The sequence below is a fragment of the Coregonus lavaretus genome, assembly GCF_964263955.1.
Source record: "Coregonus lavaretus genome assembly, chromosome: 6".
Taxonomy (NCBI): domain Eukaryota; kingdom Metazoa; phylum Chordata; class Actinopteri; order Salmoniformes; family Salmonidae; genus Coregonus; species Coregonus lavaretus.
This window is the reverse complement of record NC_139993.1, coordinates 60510794-60533852: the sequence shown is the minus strand read 5'-3', so window position 1 is coordinate 60533852 and position 23059 is coordinate 60510794. Positions and strand designations below refer to the sequence as shown.

At 42.0% G+C, this 23059-nt stretch overlaps 2 protein-coding genes across 4 annotated transcripts in view; one reads left to right on the top strand and one right to left on the bottom strand.

Moving 5' to 3' along the window:
- LOC311130648 (complement factor H-like) overlaps positions 1–23059 on the bottom strand; it is a 264401-nt gene that overhangs the window by 117955 nt on the left and 123387 nt on the right. The window lies entirely within an intron of this gene.
- LOC311130649 (coagulation factor XIII B chain-like) overlaps positions 1–23059 on the top strand; it is a 121194-nt gene that overhangs the window by 54835 nt on the left and 43300 nt on the right. Inside the window, exons 10-14 of one of the 3 annotated variants that reach the window (XM_084163441.1) lie at positions 3882–4058; positions 4165–4344; positions 5109–5300; positions 5431–5607; positions 7848–8475. In XM_084163441.1, the coding sequence (XP_084019567.1) occupies positions 3882–4058; positions 4165–4344; positions 5109–5300; positions 5431–5607; positions 7848–7855 (734 nt within the window). In that variant the 3' untranslated portion in view covers positions 7856–8475. Of the gene's footprint in view, positions 1–3881; positions 4059–4164; positions 4345–5108; positions 5301–5430; positions 5608–7847; positions 8476–20589; positions 20764–23059 lie in introns of those variants that run through there. The other 2 variants (XM_084163440.1, XM_084163442.1) reach the window with 2 other exon arrangements.

Sequence of the window (23059 nt, the reverse complement as noted above, 5' to 3'; positions counted from 1 at the left end):
AGCTGCCTTGAGATCATTGACAAGATCCTCCCGTGTAGTTCTGGGCTGATTCCTCACCGTTCTCATGATCATTGCAACTCCACGAGGTGAGATCTTGCATGGAGCCCCAGGCCGAGGGAGATTGACAGTTATTTTGTGTTTCTTCCATTTGCGAATAATAGTACCAACTGTTGTCACCTTCTCACCAAGCTGCTTGGCGATGGTCTTGTAGCCCATTCCAGCCTTGTGTAGGTCTACAATCTTGTCCCTGACATCCTTGGAGAGCTCTTTGGTCATGGCCATGGTGGAGAGTTTGGAATCTGATTGATTGATTGCTTCTGTGGACAGGTGTCTTTTATACAGGTAACACACTGAGATTAGGAGCACTCCCTTTAAGAGTGTGCTCCTAATCTCAGCTCGTTACCTGTATAAAAGACACCTGGGAGCCAGAAACCTTTCTGATTGAGAGGGGGTCAAATATTTATTTTCCTCATTAAAATGCAAATCAATTTATAACATTTTTTACATGTGTTTTTCTGGATTTTGTTGTTGTTATTCTGTCTCTCACTGTTCAAATAAACCTACCATTAAAATTATAGACTGATCATTTCTTTGTCAGTGGGCAAACGTACAAAATCAGCAGGGGATCAAATACTTTTTTCCCTCACTGTAGGTCTTGGATGGCAGGAAGCTTGACCCCGGTGATGTACTGGGCCTTAGTCACTACCCTCTGTAGCGCCTTACGGTCAAATGCTGAGCAGTTGCCATACCAGACAGTGATTCAACCGGTCAGGATGCTGTCGATGGTGCAGCTGTAGAACTTTTTGAGGACCTGGGGACCCATGCCAAATCTTTTCAGTCTCCTGAGGGGGAAAAGGTGTTGTCGTGCCCTCTTCACAACTGTCTTGGTCTGTTTGGACCATGATAGTTTGATGGTTATGTGGACACCAAGGAACTTGAAACTCTCGACCCGCTCCACTACAGCCCCGTCGATGTTAATGGGGGCCTGTACGGCCATCCTTTTCCTATAGTCCACGATCAACTCCTTTGTCTTGCTCACATTGAGGGAGAGGTTGTTGTCCTGTACCATACTGTCAGGTCTCTGACCTCCTCCCTAAAGGCTGTCTCATCGATGTCTGTGATCAGGCCTACCACTGTTGTGTCATCAGCAAACTTAATGATGGTGTTGGAGTCATGCTTGGCCATGCAGTTGTGGGTGAACAGGGAGCACAGGAAGGGACTAAGTACGCACCCCTGAGGGGCCTCAGTGTTGAGGATCAGCGTGGCAGATGTGTTGTTGCCTACCCTTACCACCTGGGGGCGGCCCGTCAGGAAGTCCAGGATCCAGTTGCAGATGGAGGTGTTTAGTCCCAGGGTCCTTAGCTTAGTAATGAGCTTTGTGGGCACTATGGTATTGAATGCTGAGCTGTAGTCAATGAACAGCATTCTCACATAGGTGTTCCTTTTGTCCAGGTGGGAAAGAGCAGTGTGGAGTGCGATTGAGATTGCGTCATCAGTAGATCAGTTGGGGCGGTGTGCGAATTGGAGTGGGTCTAGGGTTTCCGGGATGATGGTGTTGTGTAATAAAGATGAGAACTCTCTTGGTAGATAGTGTGGTCTACAGCTTATCATGAGGTACTCTACCTCAGACGATCAATACCGAGACTTCTTTAATATTAGATATCGCGCACCAGCAGTTATTGACAAATACACACACCCCCGCCCCTCGTCTTACCAGGCGTAGCTGCTCTGTCCTGCCGATGCACGGAAAACCCAGTCAGCTCTAAATTATCCATATCGTCATTCAGCCACAACTCGGTGAAACATAAGATATTACAGTTTTTAATGTCCTGTTGGTAGGATAGTCTTAATCTTAAATCATCCAGTTTATTTTCCAATGATTGCACGTTGGCCAATAATACGGAGTGTAGTGATGGTTTACCTGCTCGCCGGCAATTTCTCAGAAGGCACCCCGCCCTCCTCCCCCTTTTTCTCTGTATTTTCTTCACGCGGATGACGGGGATTTGGGCCTGGTCTCGAGAGAGCAGTATATCCTTCGCGTCGGACTCATTAAAGAACAAATCTTTGTCCAGTTCGAGTTGAGTAACCGCTGTTCTGATGTCCAGAAGCTTGTTTCGGTCATAAGAGACGGTAGCAGCAAAAGTATATACAAAATGAGTTACAAACAATGCGAAAAAACAAACAAAATAGCACAGTTGGTTAGGAGTCCGTAAAACGGCAGCCATCCCCTACGGCGCCATTACACGGGTCGCATGTGAGGTATACTGTATATAATATACACACATTAAACATTACCCCACCTCAGAGGCACTCCTTGTCCTCTTGGTCAGGGAATGGCCTGTACCCCCCTGCCTAACAACAGGAGACAGGACAGAAGATAAAGCAAAGCTCACCTGTGGTGATTTGGGGATTTTATTTATTGATGTATTTTAAACATTTTAAATATCAACTATATCTTGACATTTGAAGTCAGCAGGGTAACTCATCTCTTTAACTTGAAGCAAACTACTAACATAATATGTTTCCATGTTTTTGTCTCTGTCACAATCGTTATGGGAAGACACGGACCAAGGCGCAGCGTGATAAGCGTACATTTTTAATTAGTACTGACACGAACAAAACAACAAACCAAACGATACGTGAAGTCCTAGGTTAACACCAAAACAAACCTTACGGAACAAGATCCCACAACGACTAGTGCAAAACAGGCTGCCTAAGTATGGTCCCAAATCAGAGACAACGAGCTACAGCTGTCTCTGATTGGGAACCACCCTGGCCAACATAGATATAAACGATCTAGAACAAAAAACATAGAAAACTAAACATAGCAAAACCACACCCTGGCTCCACATTAAAGAGTCCCCAGAGCCAGGGCGTGACAGTCTCTAAAATGCAGAAGTGAAATGTACATTATCATTGCCACCAACAAGAGGAACCAGTTACACCCCTGCTGGCAGAAATCTGTTCTTGCCTGATGAAAGGGTGACGGTGACCTGTGCCTCAGGATTCTGGATCTTTAGCAAAACATCCAAAGAGATAGTAACATGCCAAGAGGACGGAAAGTGGTCATCTTCTACAGATTGTGAACGTATGTTTATACTGGAGAGTATATTGTAGTATGATATATTGAGGGTATATTGAGGTATAGACAGATGAGTCACTGTGTATTACTGTACAGGTATGGTTCATGATGACACTAAACATCTCTATCATTGTAGTGATAACCTGTGTTGATTCACGTGATCCTCTTGTGATATCTCCCTACCACTGGCAGCGGGGTCAATTGGGAGGAATTCAGCATTAAAGCTGTAGAACTGGATAAAAAATCCACGAATGTGTCACAATGTATCACAATGTGTTCTATAATGTGTCACAATGTGTTCTATAATATGTCACAATGTGTTCTATAATGTTTCATGTCATTGTCTCCCCCAGAAATAGAGGGAGCATGTCTCAACCCGACTGTGGAGAATGGATTCATAGTTCAGTCAGATGATAAAACATATTTTATCAAGCTACTAACATAATGTTTTTCTATGTTTTTGTTTCTAAAATGCAGAAGTGAAATGTTCATTATCATTGCCACCAACAAGAGGAACCAGTTACACACCTGCTGGCAGAAATCTGTTCTTGCCTGATGAAAGGGTGACGGTGACCTGTGCCTCAGGATTCTGGATCTTTAGCAAAACATCCGAACATACAGTAACATGCAAAGAGGACGGAACGTGGTCATCTTCTACAGATTGTGAACGTATGTTTATACTGGAGAGTATATTGTAGTATGATATATTGAGGGTATATTGGGGTATACACAGGTGAATCACTGTGTATTACTGTACAGGTATGGTTCATGCTGACACTAAACATCTCTATCATTGTAGCGATAACCTGTGATGATCCACGTGACCCTCTTGTGAGTTCTCGCTACCGCTGGCAGCGGGGTCAATTGAGAGAAACTCACAGTTACAGCTGTAAATCCGGATTTAAAACCACAAATGCCAGGGGTGTTGCCACATGCACAAGTGATGGCTCCTGGACTCCACACCCACTCTGTGAAGGTGCAGTATTTTGAAGTTCGCCATCTTTGAATACCACTATGGTTTGATTACCTTGTGGTCGGATGTTAGTTTGGACTGCATCAGAATTACGTTGTTTGTCTTTCAGAGATAACATGTGACAAGCCAGATATCCCAAATGCTGTGATTGAAGAGCCTAAAACAAGATACAAATACAATGAACAGCTCACTTATGAATGTAAGAGGAATTATGAACTATTGGACAGCACTACCAGACCTGCTGCTACCTGTACGACAAATGGCTGGACCAGGACACTTGGCTGTAAAGGTAGGGTGACATTTATATTTCAATCATCTAAAACTTTGAGGATGTGACTCAAGTCACTGATCCAGCGGGTTTAAAGGCTACTGGAAAGATCAAACATCAGATTTTAACCTATTGGGGATTTGATGTGGAATTGGTAATGGCCAGAACATTCGCTCACTTTGCTTCCATTGGTTTTCCAGATATTGCTCCGTTCAGTGCTTTTACCAAACTGACAGTGTGGCCAAAATGTCATGATATTGTAGAGCAGGTCCTCTAAGTGCTCTGTAAACAGTTTACTGCACGATGTGTCACAATGCCTTCTGTAATGTTTAATGCAATTGTTTCTCCCAGAAATAGAAGGAGTATGCATCATATTGAGGGTATATTGAGGTATAGACAGATGAGTCACTGTGTATTACTGTACAGGTATGGTTCATGATGACACTAAACATCTCTATTATTGTAGTGATAACCTGTGTTGATTCACGTGACCCTCTTGTGATATCTCCCTACCACTGGCAGCGGGGTCAATTGGGAGGAATTCAGCATTAAAGCTGTAGAACTGGATAAAAAATCCACGAATGTGTCACAATGTGTCACAATGTGTTCTATAATGTGTCACAATGTGTTCTATAATGTTTCATGTCATTGTCTCCCCCAGAAATAGAGGGAGCATGTCTCAACCCGACTGTGGAGAATGGATTCATAGTTCAGTCAGATGATAAAACATATTTTATCAAGCTACTAACATAATGTTTTTCTATGTTTTTGTTTCTAAAATGCAGAAGTGAAATGTTCATTATCATTGCCACCAACAAGAGGAACCAGTTACACACCTTCTGGCAGAAATCTGTTCTTGCCTGATGAAAGGGTGACGGTGACCTGTGCCTCAGGATTCTGGATCTTTAGCAAAACATCCGAACATACAGTAACATGCAAAGAGGACGGAAAGTGGTCATCTTCTACAGATTGTGAACGTATGTTTATACTGGAGAGTATATTGTAGTATGATATATTGAGGGTATATTGGGGTATACACAGGTGAATCACTGTGAATTACTGTACAGGTATGGTTCATGCTGACACTAAACATCTCTATCATTGTAGCGATAACCTGTGATGATCCACGTGACCCTCTTGTGAGTTCTCGCTACCGCTGGCAGCGAGGTCAATTGGGAAACACTCAGCGTTACAGCTGTAAAACCGGATTTAAAACCACAAATGCCAGGGGTGTTGCCACATGCACAAGTGATGGCTCCTGGACTCCACACCCACTCTGTGAAGGTGCAGTATTTTGAAGGACACCATCTTTGAATACCACTATGGTTTGATTACCTTGTGGTCGGATGTTAGTTTGGACTGCATCAGAATTACGTTGTTTGTCTTTCAGAGATAACATGTGACAAGCCAGATATCCCAAATGCTGTGATTGAAGACCCTAAAACAAGATCAAATCAAATCAAATCAAATCAAATTTTATTGGTCACATGCGCCGAATACAACAGGTGCAGACATTACAGTGAAATGCTTACTTACAGCCCTTAACCAACAGTGCATTTATTTTAAACAAAAAAAGTAAGAATAAAACAACAACAAAAAAGTGTTGAGAAAAAAAGAGCAGAAGTAAAATAAAGTGACAGTAGGGAGGCTATATATACAGTAAAATAAAGTGACAGTAGGGAGGCTATATATACAGGGGGGTACCGTTGCATAGTCAATGTGCGGGGGCACCGGCTAGTTGAGGTAGTTGAGGTAATATGTACATGTGGGTAGAGTTAAAGTGACTATGCATAAATACTTAACAGAGTAGCAGCAGCGTAAAAAGGATGGGGTGGGGGGGCAGTGCAAATATTCCGGGTAGCCATGATTAGCTGTTCAGGAGTCTTATGGCTTGGGGGTAGAAGCTGTTGAGAAGTCTTTTGGACCTAGACTTGGCACTCCGGTACTGCTTGCCGTGCGGTAGCAGAGAGAACAGTCTATGACTAGGGTGGCTGGAGTCTTTGACAATTTTGAGGGCCTTCCTCTGACACCGCCTGGTATAGAGGTCCTGGATGGCAGGGAGCTTTGCCCCAGTGATGTACTGGGCCGTACGCACTACCCTCTGTAGTGCCTTGCGGTCAGAGGCCAAGCAGTTGCCATACCAGGCGGTGATGCAACCAGTCAGGATGCTCTCGATGGTGCAGCTGTAGAATTTTTTGAGGATCTGAGGACCCATGCCAAATCTTTTTAGTCTCCTGAGGGGGAATAGGCTTTGTCGTGCCCTCTTCACGACTGTCTTGGTGTGTTTGGACCATGATAGTTCGTTGGTGATGTGGACACAAAGGAACTTGAAGCTCTCAACCTGTTCCACTACAGCCCCGTCGATGAGAATGGGGGTGTGCTCAGTCCTCTTTTTTTTCCTGTAGTCCACAATCATCTCCTTTGTCTTGGTCACGTTGAGGGAGAGGTTGTTGTCCTGGCACCACACGGCCAGATCTCTGACCTCCTCCCTATAGGCTGTCTCATCGTTGTCGGTGATCAGGCCTACCACTGTTGTGTCGTCGGCAAACTTAATGATGGTGTTGGAGTCGTGCCTGGCCATGCAGTCATGGGTGAACAGAGAGTACAGGAGGGGACTGAGCACGCACCCCTGAGGGGCCCCCGTGTTGAGGATCAGTGTGGCAGATGTGTTGTTACCTACCCTTACCACCTGGGGGCGGCCCGTCAGGAAGTCCAGGATCCAGTTGCAGAGGGAGGTGTTTAGTCCCAGGATCCTTGGCTTAGTGATGAGCTTAGAGGGCACTATGGTGTTGAATGCTGAGCTGTAGTCAATGAATAGCATTCTCACGTAGGTGTTCCTCTTGTCCAGGTGGGAAAGGGCAGTGTGGAGTGCGATAGAGATTGCATCATCTGTGGATCTGTTGGGGCGGTATGCAAATTGGAGTGGGTCTAGGGTTTCTGGGATTATGCTGTTGATGTGAGCCATGACCAGTCTTTCAAAGCACTTCATGGCTACAGACGTCAGTGCTACGGGTCGGTAGTCATTTAGGCAGGTTATCTTAGAGTTCTTGGGCACGGGGACTATGGTGGTCTGCTTGAAACATGTTGGTATTACAGACTCAGTCAGGGACATGTTGAAAATGTCAGTGAAGACACTTGCCAGTTGGTCAGCACATGCTCGGAGTACACGTCCTGGTAATCCGTCTGGCCCTGCGGCCTTGTGAATGTTGACCTGCTTAAAAGTCTTACTCACATCGGCTACGGAGAGCGTGATCACATAGTCGTCCGGAGCAGCTGGTGCTCTCATGCATGCTTCAGTGTTGCTTGCCTCGAAGCGAGCATAGAAGTGGTTTAGCGCGTCTGGTAGGCTTGTGTCACTGGGCAGCTCGCGGCTGTGCTTCCCTTTGTAGTCTTGTAGTATGAACAGTATTATATACAGTATTATACACAGTCCTGACATCATTAAACACTGTCTCTATAGTAGGAGTGATCAGCAGTGTTACTCCAGACTCTGATTATCCTGTCATGTGATTTCATTCCTACAGATATCTGACAGAGTCATGATGTTCCGTCCATCAAATTCAAGAATCCTTACAAAGCCTTCTTTATGTGCAAGGAGAAGACCTTTTTGCTTTTGTGGTTTCTTTTTCGCTTGTTTAAGTTAGGTTTAGAAAAAATGTGAGCCATCCTGTTATGGAATATATGTAGATTTCTATTTTTCAACATTTGACATTGTATCATCATTGTAACAAAATAACAGTATATTTCTAATCATATCAGTCTCAGCATCACTATAATAACAGCACAGCTATCTAAAGCTAGACTAAAATGGTAAATGAGTACAAAGAGATGTGATTGTGTGAATATCCTCCTATCAAGTTTATAAATTGCCTGGCTGGGCTGATGAGACAGTGGATTGCGCAGTCAGATGGAACAGAGTAAATAGGCCTTTCAATGTCATAGATTTAGCTGGTGGTAACTTGTGGAATAGACAACGGCTGGAATGCGGTTTTAACCCATCAGCATTCAGGATTATCCGTTGTATAATATGTGAATGTCCTCCTGTATCTCCCAGCTGTGTGATTCATTATCTGAAGGTTTAATATAAATGAACAACTGATGTTATGATTGTGATTGACCTTATCAAGGAAGACAATAAAGTTGTCAAAAAGAGATGACGTGTTGTCTCCATGAGTCTTTACAAGGCTACAGCATAACAGAATAAGATGATTTACAGCTGTTATCCTAACAAACACACATGCAGTATTAAAGCTGACTGAAGCTATTTCTCAGGTCAGTATCACTGTTCCATAGATCGCTTTTGTAAATCAGTTTTGTCTCTTAACATCCACCTATACTGTAGCTAATTTCTCAAGGGAACAGTAGATCTTCTCCAATGTCTCAGAACAGTATCAGTAATAACATGTCCCAGTTGGTCATGTTTTATTTTTATTTTTTTGACTTCTTGCCAATAGTGATCTCAGCTTACTGGAAGTGATGGCAACTGTCTTGTTGGACAACCATATGAATGAATAATGGATTGTCCAACATTAAATAAAGTGCCTCTGGTTCTAATTTACTAATCTACTCTTTAGTTAATCTTGGAATATTATCATCAAGTATTTTTTACATAATTGAAGCAGCCAGACAATATCTATAAAAATGTTCCTGTGGTGTTCTTCACCATGTATTTTGACTACATCATCGTCACTGAGTGAACATTAAGGCAGGAATATTGACCTTCAATTCTTATATGCAAGAAAACTTTTAATGTAATGTTAAGAATGTTTTGTTTAGCTGATAGGCTAATATTGGACAAACCCTGGCATGCTCCCAAGGTGTAGCGATTGATTTTGGCCCTCCCCTGTTGCCCTTGGAAAACATGGCTTACTGGAATAAACATGCTGAAGGCCATGTCCGTAGACAGTTAACTAGATTTATATAAGGGTTATGTTAGTACAGTACTCTTTATTTTTTTAATTGTTCCCTGGAATATTATCACACACACACCATCAAGCTTTCTCATCCCACTTGGCACAGACTTCAACTCAACGTCTATGCCACGTTGGTTCAATTTAATTGAAATGACGTGGAAACAACTTTGACTCAACCAGTGTGTGCCCAGTGGGATGTTAGTGGTGCTGGGAATGACATTATCAAAGTTCACTATAAATATTTTTTACAATATCAAAGCAGCCAGAGAATATCTATGAAAGTGTCCCTGTGGTCCTTGCAATGTATTTCAACTGCATCATCATCAGATAGTGCCTTGATGATGTGTTCATTGCTGTTGTTTGCATTCTACACATTGAGGCAGGAATATTGACCTTCTTCTCATATGCAAGAAAACTTTTAATGTAAAGTTATGTGTGTTTTGTTTAGTTGTTAGGCTAATATGGAGTAAACCCTGGCATGCTCCCAAGGTGTAGAAATCAAGAAAACTTGAACTTGAAATGGATTTTGGCTCTCCCCTTTTGCCCCTGGAAAACACGGCTTGATGGGAAAAGGTTGTTTTGCTGGAACAAACATTAGCCATGTCAATAGACAGGGAACAGCCAGGTTTATGCAAGGTTTATGTCAGTGCAGATTTGTTCAACGTATTTTGTGATTCAACAATAACTTTACAAATGGAGCTTATCATCATTGCAATCAACATTCAAAGTGATACCAGTCTAAATGACTTTCTAGCTCTAAACCTATGCTCGTCAGATTAGCTATGTCTCTATATAGCTGACCAAATGATTTGCACTTGAAATGTGTTTTGTTTTGCTCAAATAATTAATAGACTGAACCAACGCAGTTCCTACATTGAGCATTTTCCTCAGTGTTTTCCCCTCCGCAATGTAGGTTTGATTGAATTCCAGTATTTTGGGTCAGTCCCCCTGGACAGTGATTCTCTTCAGTGCTCCCTGGGGGCTGGAACTCTGTAGACAAACATTAACTTTAAAATCATTCAAATTAAAATTAGTTGCGTTTTGACCAATTATTAATAGACTGAACCAACGCAGTTCCTACATTGACCATTTTCACAAGAACTGTGTTTTTACCGCAGTGCGGGTTTGATTAAATTCTATATATTGGAGTATTCCAGTATTTTGGGTCAGTCCCCCTAGACAGTGGTTCTCTTCAGTGCTCCCTGGGGGCTGGAACTCTGTAGACAAACATTAACTTTGGGATAGACACTGTTTATTTATGGTCGACTCCTTCCATTTTTACTGCATCTACCATTTGATCAACATGAAATCATCTCTGACTCTGCTGTGTCTGGTGGTATGGGTGAATGTGGATGCTTCGTCAGCTCAGACTGGTAAGGATGTGTTTTCCTTCACTTTCTCACATGCTTGTAGTGGCCACATTGGGTTAGTATCCACCAATTGCTCTGTAAGACACTGACTAGACTGTACAAAGTGGGTAAACATAACTGATGCATTTGCTTTGCTACATTTAGCTACTTCTGTACATCATCATAGGGAAACAATTCATTACTCTTCTGAAACGCTGGGAAAGTGACGTCCATTTCTGCCATCAATTCCATATTCACGTTTTATGTTTTTGACAGGACTTCAAGAATATATAATCACATTTATGAAAATGTGGTCATTTGACCCATATGGTCCCTCTTTAAATGATGTGCAGCTTATAAAGGCGTCATAAAACCTTCATAAACACTACAAAATTGTGTCACAAATCATCTATAACTGTATGTCATGCTCTATAAAGGGTTCATAAATGTGGCATAACTCTGTGACATAACCATCCATGTAAAATGTGACATAACCCACCAATATGACATAAACCTGTGCTTTATAAAGAGTGGCATAAGCACAGCTTAATAAAGGCTTTATAAATCATATTAAATTGAGGCTTCACAAAGCATTTATAACCTTGCCATGCATCTTGGTAGAGCATTGCAATGCCAGGATAGTGGGTTTAATTCCCGGGACCACCCATACTTAAAAATGTATGCACGCATGACTGTAAGTTGCATTGGATAAAAGTGCCTACTAAATGGCATATATTATATTACTCTAAAACATTTCTAGGATGGCCCATCCTCTGTCCCTCTTGGGTGCATATCCAATATTGGACCTGACCTCAACTTTCCCCAAAATGCTGTGCTGCAGGATGACACATGCTCTAAAGTGCAGTCATGCAAAGAAAAAAACATTGGTAGCGCCTTTTCAAATCCGTTTATTTACATTTTTTATTCTGTTTTCAAATTTTTTTGCTTTTCCAAGTTACGGATTTCCCAATTTTCTTCCTTTTCCCTCCATTTTTTCCCACACTTTTTTAATAGAAAAACAACAACATTGGATTTTCTGTGTTCACAACAATGCTTAAATCACATCAGGGGACCACTTTTGAGGTCTGGGAAAAATCTATGAAACGTAGATTTGTTTGTGTAGTTAGCCTTTAATTCAGTAAACATGCACTGTTGTTTGGTTTGCGGTGTTTCTGTAACGCAGTAAGAGCACATCAAATGCCCTCTTGTGGTGCCACTGGACAGTGAAAGTTAACAGTGAAGTTAACCTTTATTTATTGTAATTTACATTTGTTTGTAGGTGTTAAGTGTTGAGTTAGATTACATAGCTACCTCAATTGTTATTTCAAAAAGTTTTGGTTACTTCACAGCAATTGCTAGCTAGCTAACGTTAGATACTTAGCTAATATTAGAAGCATAAGCTAGCTAGCAGGCTCAGTTAAAAACAATCCCCCTAGATACAGCCACGTCTCATAGTACATTCATGAGATTTGTAAATGAAAGAGGAATAAAATATTACAAATCAAATAGAGTTTCCCATTTCCCCATTTAGAGTATATCTTGTGCAGCACAGAAATGCCCTCATCCAGATGGTGTGACAAAGGCATTTCCTAACAGACCTGCTAAATTTCTTGATTGTTACTTTTAAGGTTGGAACCAACATCCAGTACCTCCAGCAGGCAGAGAGGCAAGAACCATTCGTCTGCCAGCTCAGGGACAAGCTACACTATTCACAGCCCTGTGTAATATTAAATGTAATTGCATTGCTGGACGTTTTTTAAACTGAATGTATTTGTATTGTTTTAAAAATGTAAATATAAAAGGAAATGTATGGTTTAAACTTGTCTAGAATGCCGCCGGAGGAGATGGCTGCCGTTTTACGGGCTCCTAACCAATTGTGCTATTTTGTGTGTTAGTGGGACTCTAACCCGGACTCTTATAAGAAATCCCGCTATGCCCTCAGACGAACCATCAAACAGGTCAAGCGTAAATACAGGACTAAGATTGAAACCTACTACACCGGCTCCGATGCTCGTCGGATGTGGCAGGGCTTGCAAACTCACAGACTACAAAGGGAAGCCCATCCACGAGCTGCCCAGTAACACAAGCCTACCAGACGAACTAAATGACTTTGCGCTTCGAGGCAAGCAACACTGAAGCATGCATGAGCAAGTGTCTTCACTGACATTTTCAACCTGTCCCTGGCCGAGTCTGTAATACCTACATGTTTCAAGCAGACCACCATAGTCCCTGTGCCCAAGAACACCAAGGTAATCTGCCTAAATGACTACCGACCCGTAGCATTCACGTCTGTAGCCATGAAGTGCTTTGAAAGGCTGGTCATGGCTCACATCAACACCATCATCCCAGAAACCCTAGACCCACTCCAATTTGCATCCTGCCCCAACACATCCACAGATGACGCAATCTCTATTGCACTCAACACTGCCCTTTACCACCTGGACAAAAGCAACACCTACGTGAGAATGCTGTTCATTGACTACAGCTCAGCGTTCAACACCATAGTGCCATCAAAGCTCATCACTAAGCTAAGGATCCTGGTACTAAACACCTCCCTCTGCAACTGAATCCTGGACTTCCTGACGGGCCGCCCCCAGGTGGTAAGGGTAGGCAACAACACATCTGCCACGCTGATCCTCAACACGGTGGCCTCTCAAGGGTGCGTGCTTAGTCCCCTCCTGTATTCCCTGTTCACCCATGACTGCTTGGCCAATCACGACTCCAACACCATCATTAAGTTTGCAGATGATACAACGGTGGTAGGCCTGATCACCGACAACGATGAAACAGCCTATAGGGAGGAGGTCAGAGACCTGGAAGTGTGGTGCCAGGACAACAACCTCTCCCTCAACGTGATCAAGACAAAGGAGATGATCGTGGACTACAGGAAAAGGAGGGCCGAGCAAGCCCCCATTCTCATCGACGGGGCTGTAGTGGAGCAGGTTGAGAGCTTCAAGTTCCTTGGTGTCCACATCACCAACAAACTATCATGGTCCAAACACACCAAGACAGTCGTGAAGAGGGCACGACAATGCAATTCCCCCTAAGAAGACTGAAAAGAGTTGGCATGGGTCCTCAGATCCTCAAAAGGTTCTACAGCTGCACCATAGAGAGCATCCTGACTGGTTGCATTACTGCCTGGTATGGCGCTACAGAGGGTAGTGCGTACGGCTCAGTACATTACTGGGGCCAAGCTTCATAACATCCAGGACCTCTATACCAGGCGGTGTCAGAGGAACACACAGAAATTGCCAAGGACTCCAGCCACCCTAGTCATAGACTGTTCACTCTGCTACAGCAGCGCCAAGTCTAGGTCCTCTGTAGCTCAATTGGTAGAGCATGGAGCTTGTAATGCCAGGGTAGTGGGTTCGATCCCCGGGACCACCCATACGTAAAAATGTATGCGCACATGACTGTAAGTCGCTTTGGATAAAAGTGTCTGCTAAATGGCATATCGTATTATTAGGTCCAAAAGGCTTATTTTCTTAACAGCTTCCACCCCCAAGACATAAGACTGCTGAACAGCTAATCAAATGGTTACCCGGACTATTTGCATTGACCCCACCCCCCCCTTTTTTATACTGCTGCTACTCACTGTTTATTATCTATTATTTATGCATAGTCACTTTAACCCTACCTACATGTACATATTACATCAATTACCTAGACTAACCTGTGCCTCCGCACATTGACTCGGTACCGGTACCCCCTGTATATAGGCTCATTATTGTTATCTTATTGTTGCTCTTTTATTTTTTACTTTCTGTTCTTCTAGTTTCAGTTTAAACCTAACCCTAACCATTACCACACTGCTAAACTTATGCCTAACCATAACCTTGAATTAAGACCAAAAAGCAAATGTTTGTTTTCAGGAATTTCTACGGTATAACCAATTTTGACTTTGTGCTTTTGCTATCTAGTGGAAACCATTTCCCTTGGCCTCAAAGGAGAAAAAAAACAACAGGCCCTACTTTCCAGCTAGCTAATTAGCAAAGGACATAGCTAGCTAATGTCTTCACCCAGAAGAATAAAGACTACTCCCTTAAAATCTGTGGTCGATGTGTGTTGCGCTTGTGGCGTAAACTATCCCAATAAGAGTTACAAACGCAATCTCTTTATTGCCAAGACGTTGGACCGATACGTCAGGTGCGCAAGACACGTGGGGGAAGTTGTTGTGGAGATGATTGGTTGGTAGATTAAGCCAATGAGTAATGCACTGGGAGTTTCTCCTATCACTGTGTATTGGCTAAAGAAGTCAAGTTTGATGCGTTGGTCGACCAGACCCTCTGCGCATTTTGGGGCGGAAGTGCCTGGGAACATGATTAGGTGTAATGTGACTAACTTGAGTTCACCTTAGAGCATGTGTCATCCTGCAGCACAACATGTCACTCTTTATAAAGCGCATGTTTTTATCATATTTCACATAGTGGGTTATGTCACATTTGACATTGGCGATTACGTCACACAGTTATGTCACATTTATGAACCCTTTATAAAGCATGACAAACGGTTATAGATGATTTGTAACACATGAATGTAGTGCTTATGAAGGCATTATGAAGGCTTTATGAAGCTGAATGTAATATATAGCGGGACCGTCTCGGTCACTGTAGTTGGTTGCACTTTGATAGTTCAAACATGCTGAGCTTCACCTGCAGAGTACTGTGGTAAACCTGAGGGTGCAGGGAGGAGAATGCAGCTGATTCCTGATCGAGAGCGTTATGAAAATGGGGACCAAATAGAGTATGGATGCCTTGCAACTTGTAACAACGGAGAGTGGGATAAGACCATCAAGTGCAAAGGTAAGTTTAAAGGGGCAATCTAAAGTTGCTACCCCCATTGTTTGACTTATGAATTAATGATATGTATTCTTGAAGAACATAACTTATAAATGCCTCAGGAGCTTAGTTCAACTGCCTTACCCGATCACAACCCCAAATATAAGCTTGTTTTACAAAGTAAATGTAAACAAACACTATATAGCCTCAAAACATGGTTAAAAGTATAATGTTGATATCATGGATGTTCTGTCCTTGCATCAATAGCTATGTCTATGAATTTGAGAGTGGTAACATTTCTCCAGCCCCATCCCTCAGCTTTTTCCAAAACAGGGGCGGGGAAGCGCTTTCTTATTGTTTCAACGTCTGATTGCCGCTTGAATGTCTATGGTATTACTGTAGTACTGCAGCCATTTAAATGCTTATTGCATTTATTACAATTCAGGGCTTGACATTAACTTTTTTACACACTTGTCCTTTGGAAAAGTAGGAGAGATTTTTTTGGGGACTTGTGTAAAAACCTCAAGTCAAAATTGTGTTGTATAATGCAAGAAGACACTTTGCAAAATGAAATTCATTAAGTATCATTATTATTGCCATACAGAGAATGAGACAAAAATGTAGACTACCATCTGTCTAGAGCTGGGTAATATGTACGGAGTTAGTTAATGCACAGTTAGGCCTACTTTCCTTCAGGGCTCTAGACAGCCTAGCTAAGTTAGCTATTTCTAACATGTGCAGGGAATGCATCATGGATATTTTGATGTGCAACACGTCAAAATAGGATCCAGAATGATCAGATTTCTTTTTTGCTCTTTAGAGATTCATCTTCTTTATGCATATTGGCCTAGGCTTTATGCTACATCATTCACCACCTGATGAGGAAGTAGGAACTCAAAACACATTAGCTAGATTGCTAACCCTAAATATGATATTGTTGCTAGATAGCCATGTAATTGATCTAACAGTGAATGTAATGTCCAACAAAAATTGTCCATTGGTAGACCTATATAGACTATATATTCACTACAAACAGTGTGCTCCGCTCCGTTCCACTAGTGCATCATCTTATTACATTCTCTGTTTGTAAAGTGGTAGTATTTCCTTAATATTTAGTGTTGAGAAATATGTGTTAAACTCACAGATAGCTGAAACTCCACTCTCTTTAACAACAGTTGTTTGAAAAACTGTTTGACACACAGTTACATTTTTGATGTTGCTCCCTTGACGTTTCATGACCGTACGAACCCTGTTTACCGACTAAAAATGTGCTATAATTGAGCAAATAACTCACTAAATACACTTATGTTACAGCCTTACTCTAAAATTGATTTAAAAATAGTAATAATATTCCTCATCAATCTACACACAATATCCCATAATGAAAAAGCGAAAACAGGTTTTTAGAAATTTTTGCAAATGTATTGAAAAAATACAACAGAATTACCTTACTTACATAAGTATTCAGACACTTTGCTATGCGACTCAAAATTGTGCTCAGGTGCATCCTGTTTCCATTGAGCATCCTTGATATGTTTCCACAACTTGATTGGAGTACACCTGTGGTAAATTCAATTGATTGTACATGATTTGGAAAGGCACACACCTGTCTATATACAGTGGCTTGCAAAAGTATTCATCCCCCTTGGCATTTTTCCTATTTTGTTGCCTTACAACCTGGAATTTGTCACGACTTCCTCCGAAGCTGTAAGGTCCCACAGTTGACAGTGTATATCAGAGCAAAAATGAGCAATGAGGTTGAAGGAATTGTCCGTAGCGCTCCGAGACAGGATTGTGTCGAGGCACAGATCTGGGGAAGGGTATCAAAAAATGTCTGCAGCTTTGAAGCTCCCAAGAACACAGTGGCCTCCATCGTTCTTAAATGAAAGAAATTTGGAACCACCAAGACTCTTCCTAGAGCTGGCCGCCCCGGCCAAACTGAGCAATCGGGGGAGAAGGGCCTTGGTCAGGGAGGTGACCAAGAACCCGATGGTCACTCTGACAGGGCTCCAGAGTTCCACTGTTGAGTTGGGAGAACCTTCCAGAAGGACAACCATCTCTGCAGAACTCCACCAATCAGGCCTTAATGGTAGAGAGACAGAAGCCACTCCTCAGAAACAAGATTCTCTGGTCTGATGAAACCAAGTTTGAACTCTTTGGCTTGAAGGAAACCTGGCACCATCCCTATGGTGAAGCATGGTGGTGGCAACATCATGCTTTGGGGATGTTTTTCAGCAGCAGGGACTGGGAGACTAGTCAGGTTTGAAGGAAAGATTAACTGAGCAAAGTACCGAGAGGTCCTTGATGAAAACCTGCTCCAGAGTGCTCAGGACCTCAGAGTGGGGCGAAGGTTCACCTTCCAACAGGACAACAACCCTAAGCACAAAGTCAAGACAACGCGGGAGTGGCTTAGGGACAAGTCTGTCAATGTCCTTGAATTGCTCAGCCAGAGCCCGGGCTTGAACCCGATTGAACATCTCTGGAGAAACCTGAAAATAGCTATACAGCGACCCTCGCCATCCAAACTGACAGAGCTTGAGAGGATCTGCAGAGAAGAATGGGAGAAACTTCCCAAATACAGGTGTGCCAAGCTTGTAGCATCATACCCAAGTATACTCGAGGCTGTAATTGCTGCCATTGGTGCTTCAACAAAATACTGAGTAAAGGGTCTGAATACTTATGTAAATGTGAAATATCAGATTTTTATTTGGAAATAATTAGCAAACATTTCTAAAAACCAGTTAATGAGGGAAAAAATACAATATAATCCATTTCAGAATAAGTCTGTAACGTAACAAAATGTGGAAAAAGTCCAAGGGTCTGAATACTTTCCAAATGCACTGTATATATTCACTGAACAAAAATATAAACACTTCTGCTGTAACAAAGAATATCAACAAATGTGCACACGTGGCTACATGTGATTGAAAGACCGCTCGTGACTCTCAATGCAATATAATCATATACTGTGGGGGAAAAAAATATTTTGTCAGCCACCAATTGTGCAAGTTCTCCCACTTAAAAAGATGAGAGAGGCCTGTAATTTTCATCATAGGTACACGTCAACTATGACAGACAAAATGAGAAAAAAAATCCAGAAAATCACATTGTAGGATTTTTAATGAATTTATTTGCAAATTATGGTGGAAAATAAGTATTTGGTCAATAACAAAAGTTTCTCAATACTTTATTATATACCCTTTGTTGGAAATGACACATGTCAAACGTTTTCTGTAAGTCTTCACAAGGTTTTCACACACTGTTGCTGGTATTTTGGCCCATTCCTCCATGCAGATCTCCTCTAGAGCAGTGATGTTTTGGGGCTGTCGCTGGGCAACACAGACTTTCAACTCCCTCCAAAGATTTTCTATGGGGTTGAGATCTGGAGACTGGCTAGGCCACTCCAGGACCTTGAAATGCTTCTTACGAAGCCACTCCTTCGTTGCCCGAGCGGTGTGTTTGGGATCATTGTCATGCTGAAAGACCCAGCCACGTTTCATCTTCAATGCCCTTGCTGATGGAAGGAGGTTTTCACTCAAAAACTCACGATACATGGCCCCTTTCATTCTTTCCTTTACACGGATCAGTCATCCTGGTCCGTTTGCAGAAAAACAGCCCCAAAGCATGATGTTTCCACCCCCATGCTTCACAGTAGGTATGGTGTTCTTTGGATGCAACTCAGCATTCTTTGTCCTCCAAACACGACGAGTTGAGTTTTTACCAAAAAGTTATGTTTTGGTTTCATCTGACCATATGACATTCTCCCAATCCTCTTCTGGATCATCCAAATGCACTCTAGCAAACTTCAGACGGGCCTGGACATGTACTGGCTTAAGCAGGGGTCACGTCTAGCACTGCAGGATTTGAGTCCCTGGCGGCGTAGTGTGTTACTGATGGTAGGCTTTGTTACTTTGGTCCCAGCTCTCTGCAGGTCATTCACTAGGTCCCCCCGTGTGGTTCTGGGATTTTTGCTCACCGTTCTTGTGATCATTTTGACCCCACGGGGTGATATCTTGCGTGGAGCCCCAGATCGAGGGAGATTATCAGTGGTCTTGTATGTCTTCCATTTCCTAATAATTGCTCCCACAGTTGATTTCTTCAAACAAAGCTGCTTACCTATTGCAGATTCAGTCTTCCCAGCCTGGTGCAGGTCTACAATTTTGTTTCTGGTGTCCTTTTTACATTTACATTACATTTACATTTACGTCATTTAGCAGACTTACATAATTTTTTTTTTTTTCATACCCCCGTGGGAATCGAACCCACAACCCTGGCGTTGCAAACGCCATGCTCTACCAACTGAGCTACATCCCTGCCGGCCATTCCCTCCCCTACCCTAGATGACGCTGGGCCAATTGTGCGCCGCCCCATTGGTCTCCCGGTCACGGCCAGCTACGACAGAGCCTGGATTCGAACCAGGATCTCTAGTGGCACAGCTAGCACTGCGATGCAGTGCCTTAGACCACTGCGCCACTCTTTGACAGCTCTTTGGTCTTGGCCATAGTGGAGTTTGGAGTGTGACTGTTTGAGGTTGTGGACAGGTGTCTTTTATACTGATAACAAGTTCAAACAGGTGCCATTAATACAGGTAACGAGTGGAGGACAGAGGAGCCTCTTAAAGAAGAAGTTACAGGTCTGTGAGAGCCAGAAATCTTGCTTGTTTGTAGGTGACCAAATACTTATTTTCCACCATAATTTGCAAATAAATTCATTAAAAATCCTACAATGTGATTTTCTAGATTTTTTTTCTCATTTTGTCTGTCATAGTTGACGTGTACCTATGATGAAAATTACAGGCCTCTCTCATCTTTTTAAGTGGGAGAACTTGCACAATTGGTGGCTGACTAAATATTTTTTTCCCCCACAGTATATGATTATATTGCATTGAGAGTCACGAGCGGTCTTCCCCACTGTATTCTGATGGACTCTGCAGAGATAGTGAGAACAGTGTGCAACACATCGCATCCAATTCTGATCGGAGTAATTGTTTGATATTGTGATTTTTAATTTTTAAATGCACTTGTCCATTCGGACAATTTAAATCTATATTTTGTTTGCCCGACTATTTTCTTTTCACTTGTCCCGGATAAGCTTTAATGTCTAGCCCTGCAATTGGATTGCTATTTCCACACAGAGTAACACATTGTTTTTAGAAGATGTGGTGGAAAGGGAGGAGCCAAAAGACTGTATGGAGGTTATTGATCCATGTACGTGCTTCACTTGCAGATTACTGTAGTAAACCTGAGGGTGCAGACACGAGAATGCTGCTGATTCCTGACCGAGAGCGATATGAAAATGGGGACCAAATAGATTATGGATGCCTTAGCGGCCCTAACCAAGGCTCAAGAGGAAAAGCAACATGCAAGAACGGAGAGTGGAGTCAGACAATCGAGTGCCAGGGTAAGTCTGTAGGACTGTATTTTACACTACAGAAAGTACCTGGTATTTACTAAGAAATTACATGGTAAGATGGTAATTACACAATTATATCCTATTAATTATTGATTGTTTTGGTTCATTTGAACCCGTACCACTGGGTACCGTTACCTTGGCACCAGGTAGTTACCAGTTATGTTTCAGTCCCCTAAAATAAAGTACCTGTAAGTCCTATGTCAGTGGTACTGTATTACCATAGCACTGTACCTTTTGCAATGCATTATCACATCAGCTATTGCTATTTTCACACAGTAGCCCACATTGCACTGTTTTTACCTAAAATATGTGTTGGAAAGGAGGAGCCTGGAGGGGAGTGTATGGAGCAGTGTATTATACACTCCTGGATAGAGTTAAGAGGAGGAGGAGGAGGAGGAGGAGGAGGAGGAGCGCCACAGACCCTTAGTGTCCAGAACTAATTTAGCCATTCATTGTAGTCATTGCGATCTGTACAGCTGCTATGGTTGAGAGAATACCAAGAGTGTGCAAAGCTGTCATCAAGGCAAAGGGTGGCTATTTGAAGAATCTCAAATATAAAATATATTTTGATTTGTTTAACACTTTTTTGGTTACTACATGATTCCATATGTGTTATTTCATAGTTTTGATGTCTTCACTATTATTCAACAATGTAGTGTTGTGTCTAAAAACATGTTGCTAATCATGCTGTGGAGGACAAGGAGATCCGCTGACACTGTACTTTGATTATAAAGGTTTATTCATAACAAAGGATTTCAGCGTCGATTTACAGATACCTGCAGGCATCTGGAGAACAGCGGACCCAAAATAATATGTTGTTCTGACCTCCTTTGTCTTCACCAAGTATTTATAATCTTTACCAAGATAGGGGTGGTTTCCCCTACAGACCAATCCCATCACTCCACACAACAGACTTCCTCTGTTTTAGGGTACTCCTATAGAACTGCTCTCCAGATGTCTCCCTGGGCCAAATCAACATTCTCTAAGATACCATTTGCAAACACTAACAAAGTCATAAATTCCTTAGATACCACACTACCATTTGCAAACGCTAACAACGTCATAAATTCCTTAGATATCACACTACCATTTGCAAACGCTAACAAATTCATAAATTCCTTAGATACCACATTTCCCCCCTTCGAGACTAACTAAGTCTCGAAAACAAAAAGAATAGGATTATGACAAATAACAATTTCTCTTATTGAGTATTTTTAACAATAATCCAAAAACACATTTTTCTATGGAGTGTAAATACATTTCTATGCAATATGAACAAATCTTTATGGAGTGTGAAAGCGAAAAACCTGTCTGGCAGCTTTCTTTCCAAATATCCATCAATCAATCAAGACAGTAAAATTCTCTCACGGCCCCTCTGCCCCAGGCAACCACCTAAGAACTCCAGATCAATTCATAAATCTTTATCAATGCATTTTAAACTATGATGCAATTTGAATACACATGAAAGCCTCAGCAAACAAAATACAATCAAAAATGTCCACATTCAGGCTGGTCAACCCATCGGACCCTCCTGTGGATTCTCTCTATCCCTGCCTAGACCCAATATCCCTAAGCATCCACGAAATAAACAAAAACATCTGAGATCCCCACATGTACCCAATAACAGCAAATATCATTCTACAAAAATTAATACAGAAGGAATATGACACAAATTATGTATTACACATGCAAATATGTCTATATATCATTGCAAACACTGGAATGTAGTCCACTACACTTCATCTCCTCAGCAGTGTCGACTTCCAATGCATCGTTGATGATGGAATCGGAACATTTCCACACCTTCCTTGTTCCACTTCCTCCAGTCCATTCATATTGTCCTTTCATATTGTCCATGTTTGAGTATTTGAATCCCCTCTACACATTTCCCCATATGCTTCTGGAAGAAAAGAAAATACCAAACAGTATCTTTTGCAAAACAACACATTCAAATTAAAACATCAATATCAACTAAAAATATAAAATTGATATTTAAAATGAATCACATACCATTTCCCCCCTTTGATTCATCACAAAATACTAAAATCACACTAATATTGAAAAACATTTGAAAAATAATCGGATATTCAAAATGGATATCTATCCATCAATACTCCATCCAGTCCCACTTGTTCATCTTCATCTAGATCAGTAACAGTTAACAACGGCATCTGAGTGTTTTCTCCAGGCATCACAACTCCAACCCATCTCAATATCATAGCCTTCGCAAAAGTCAATAACAAAGTACAAAAGCAAAACATCACACACAGCGCTATCAGAGCTG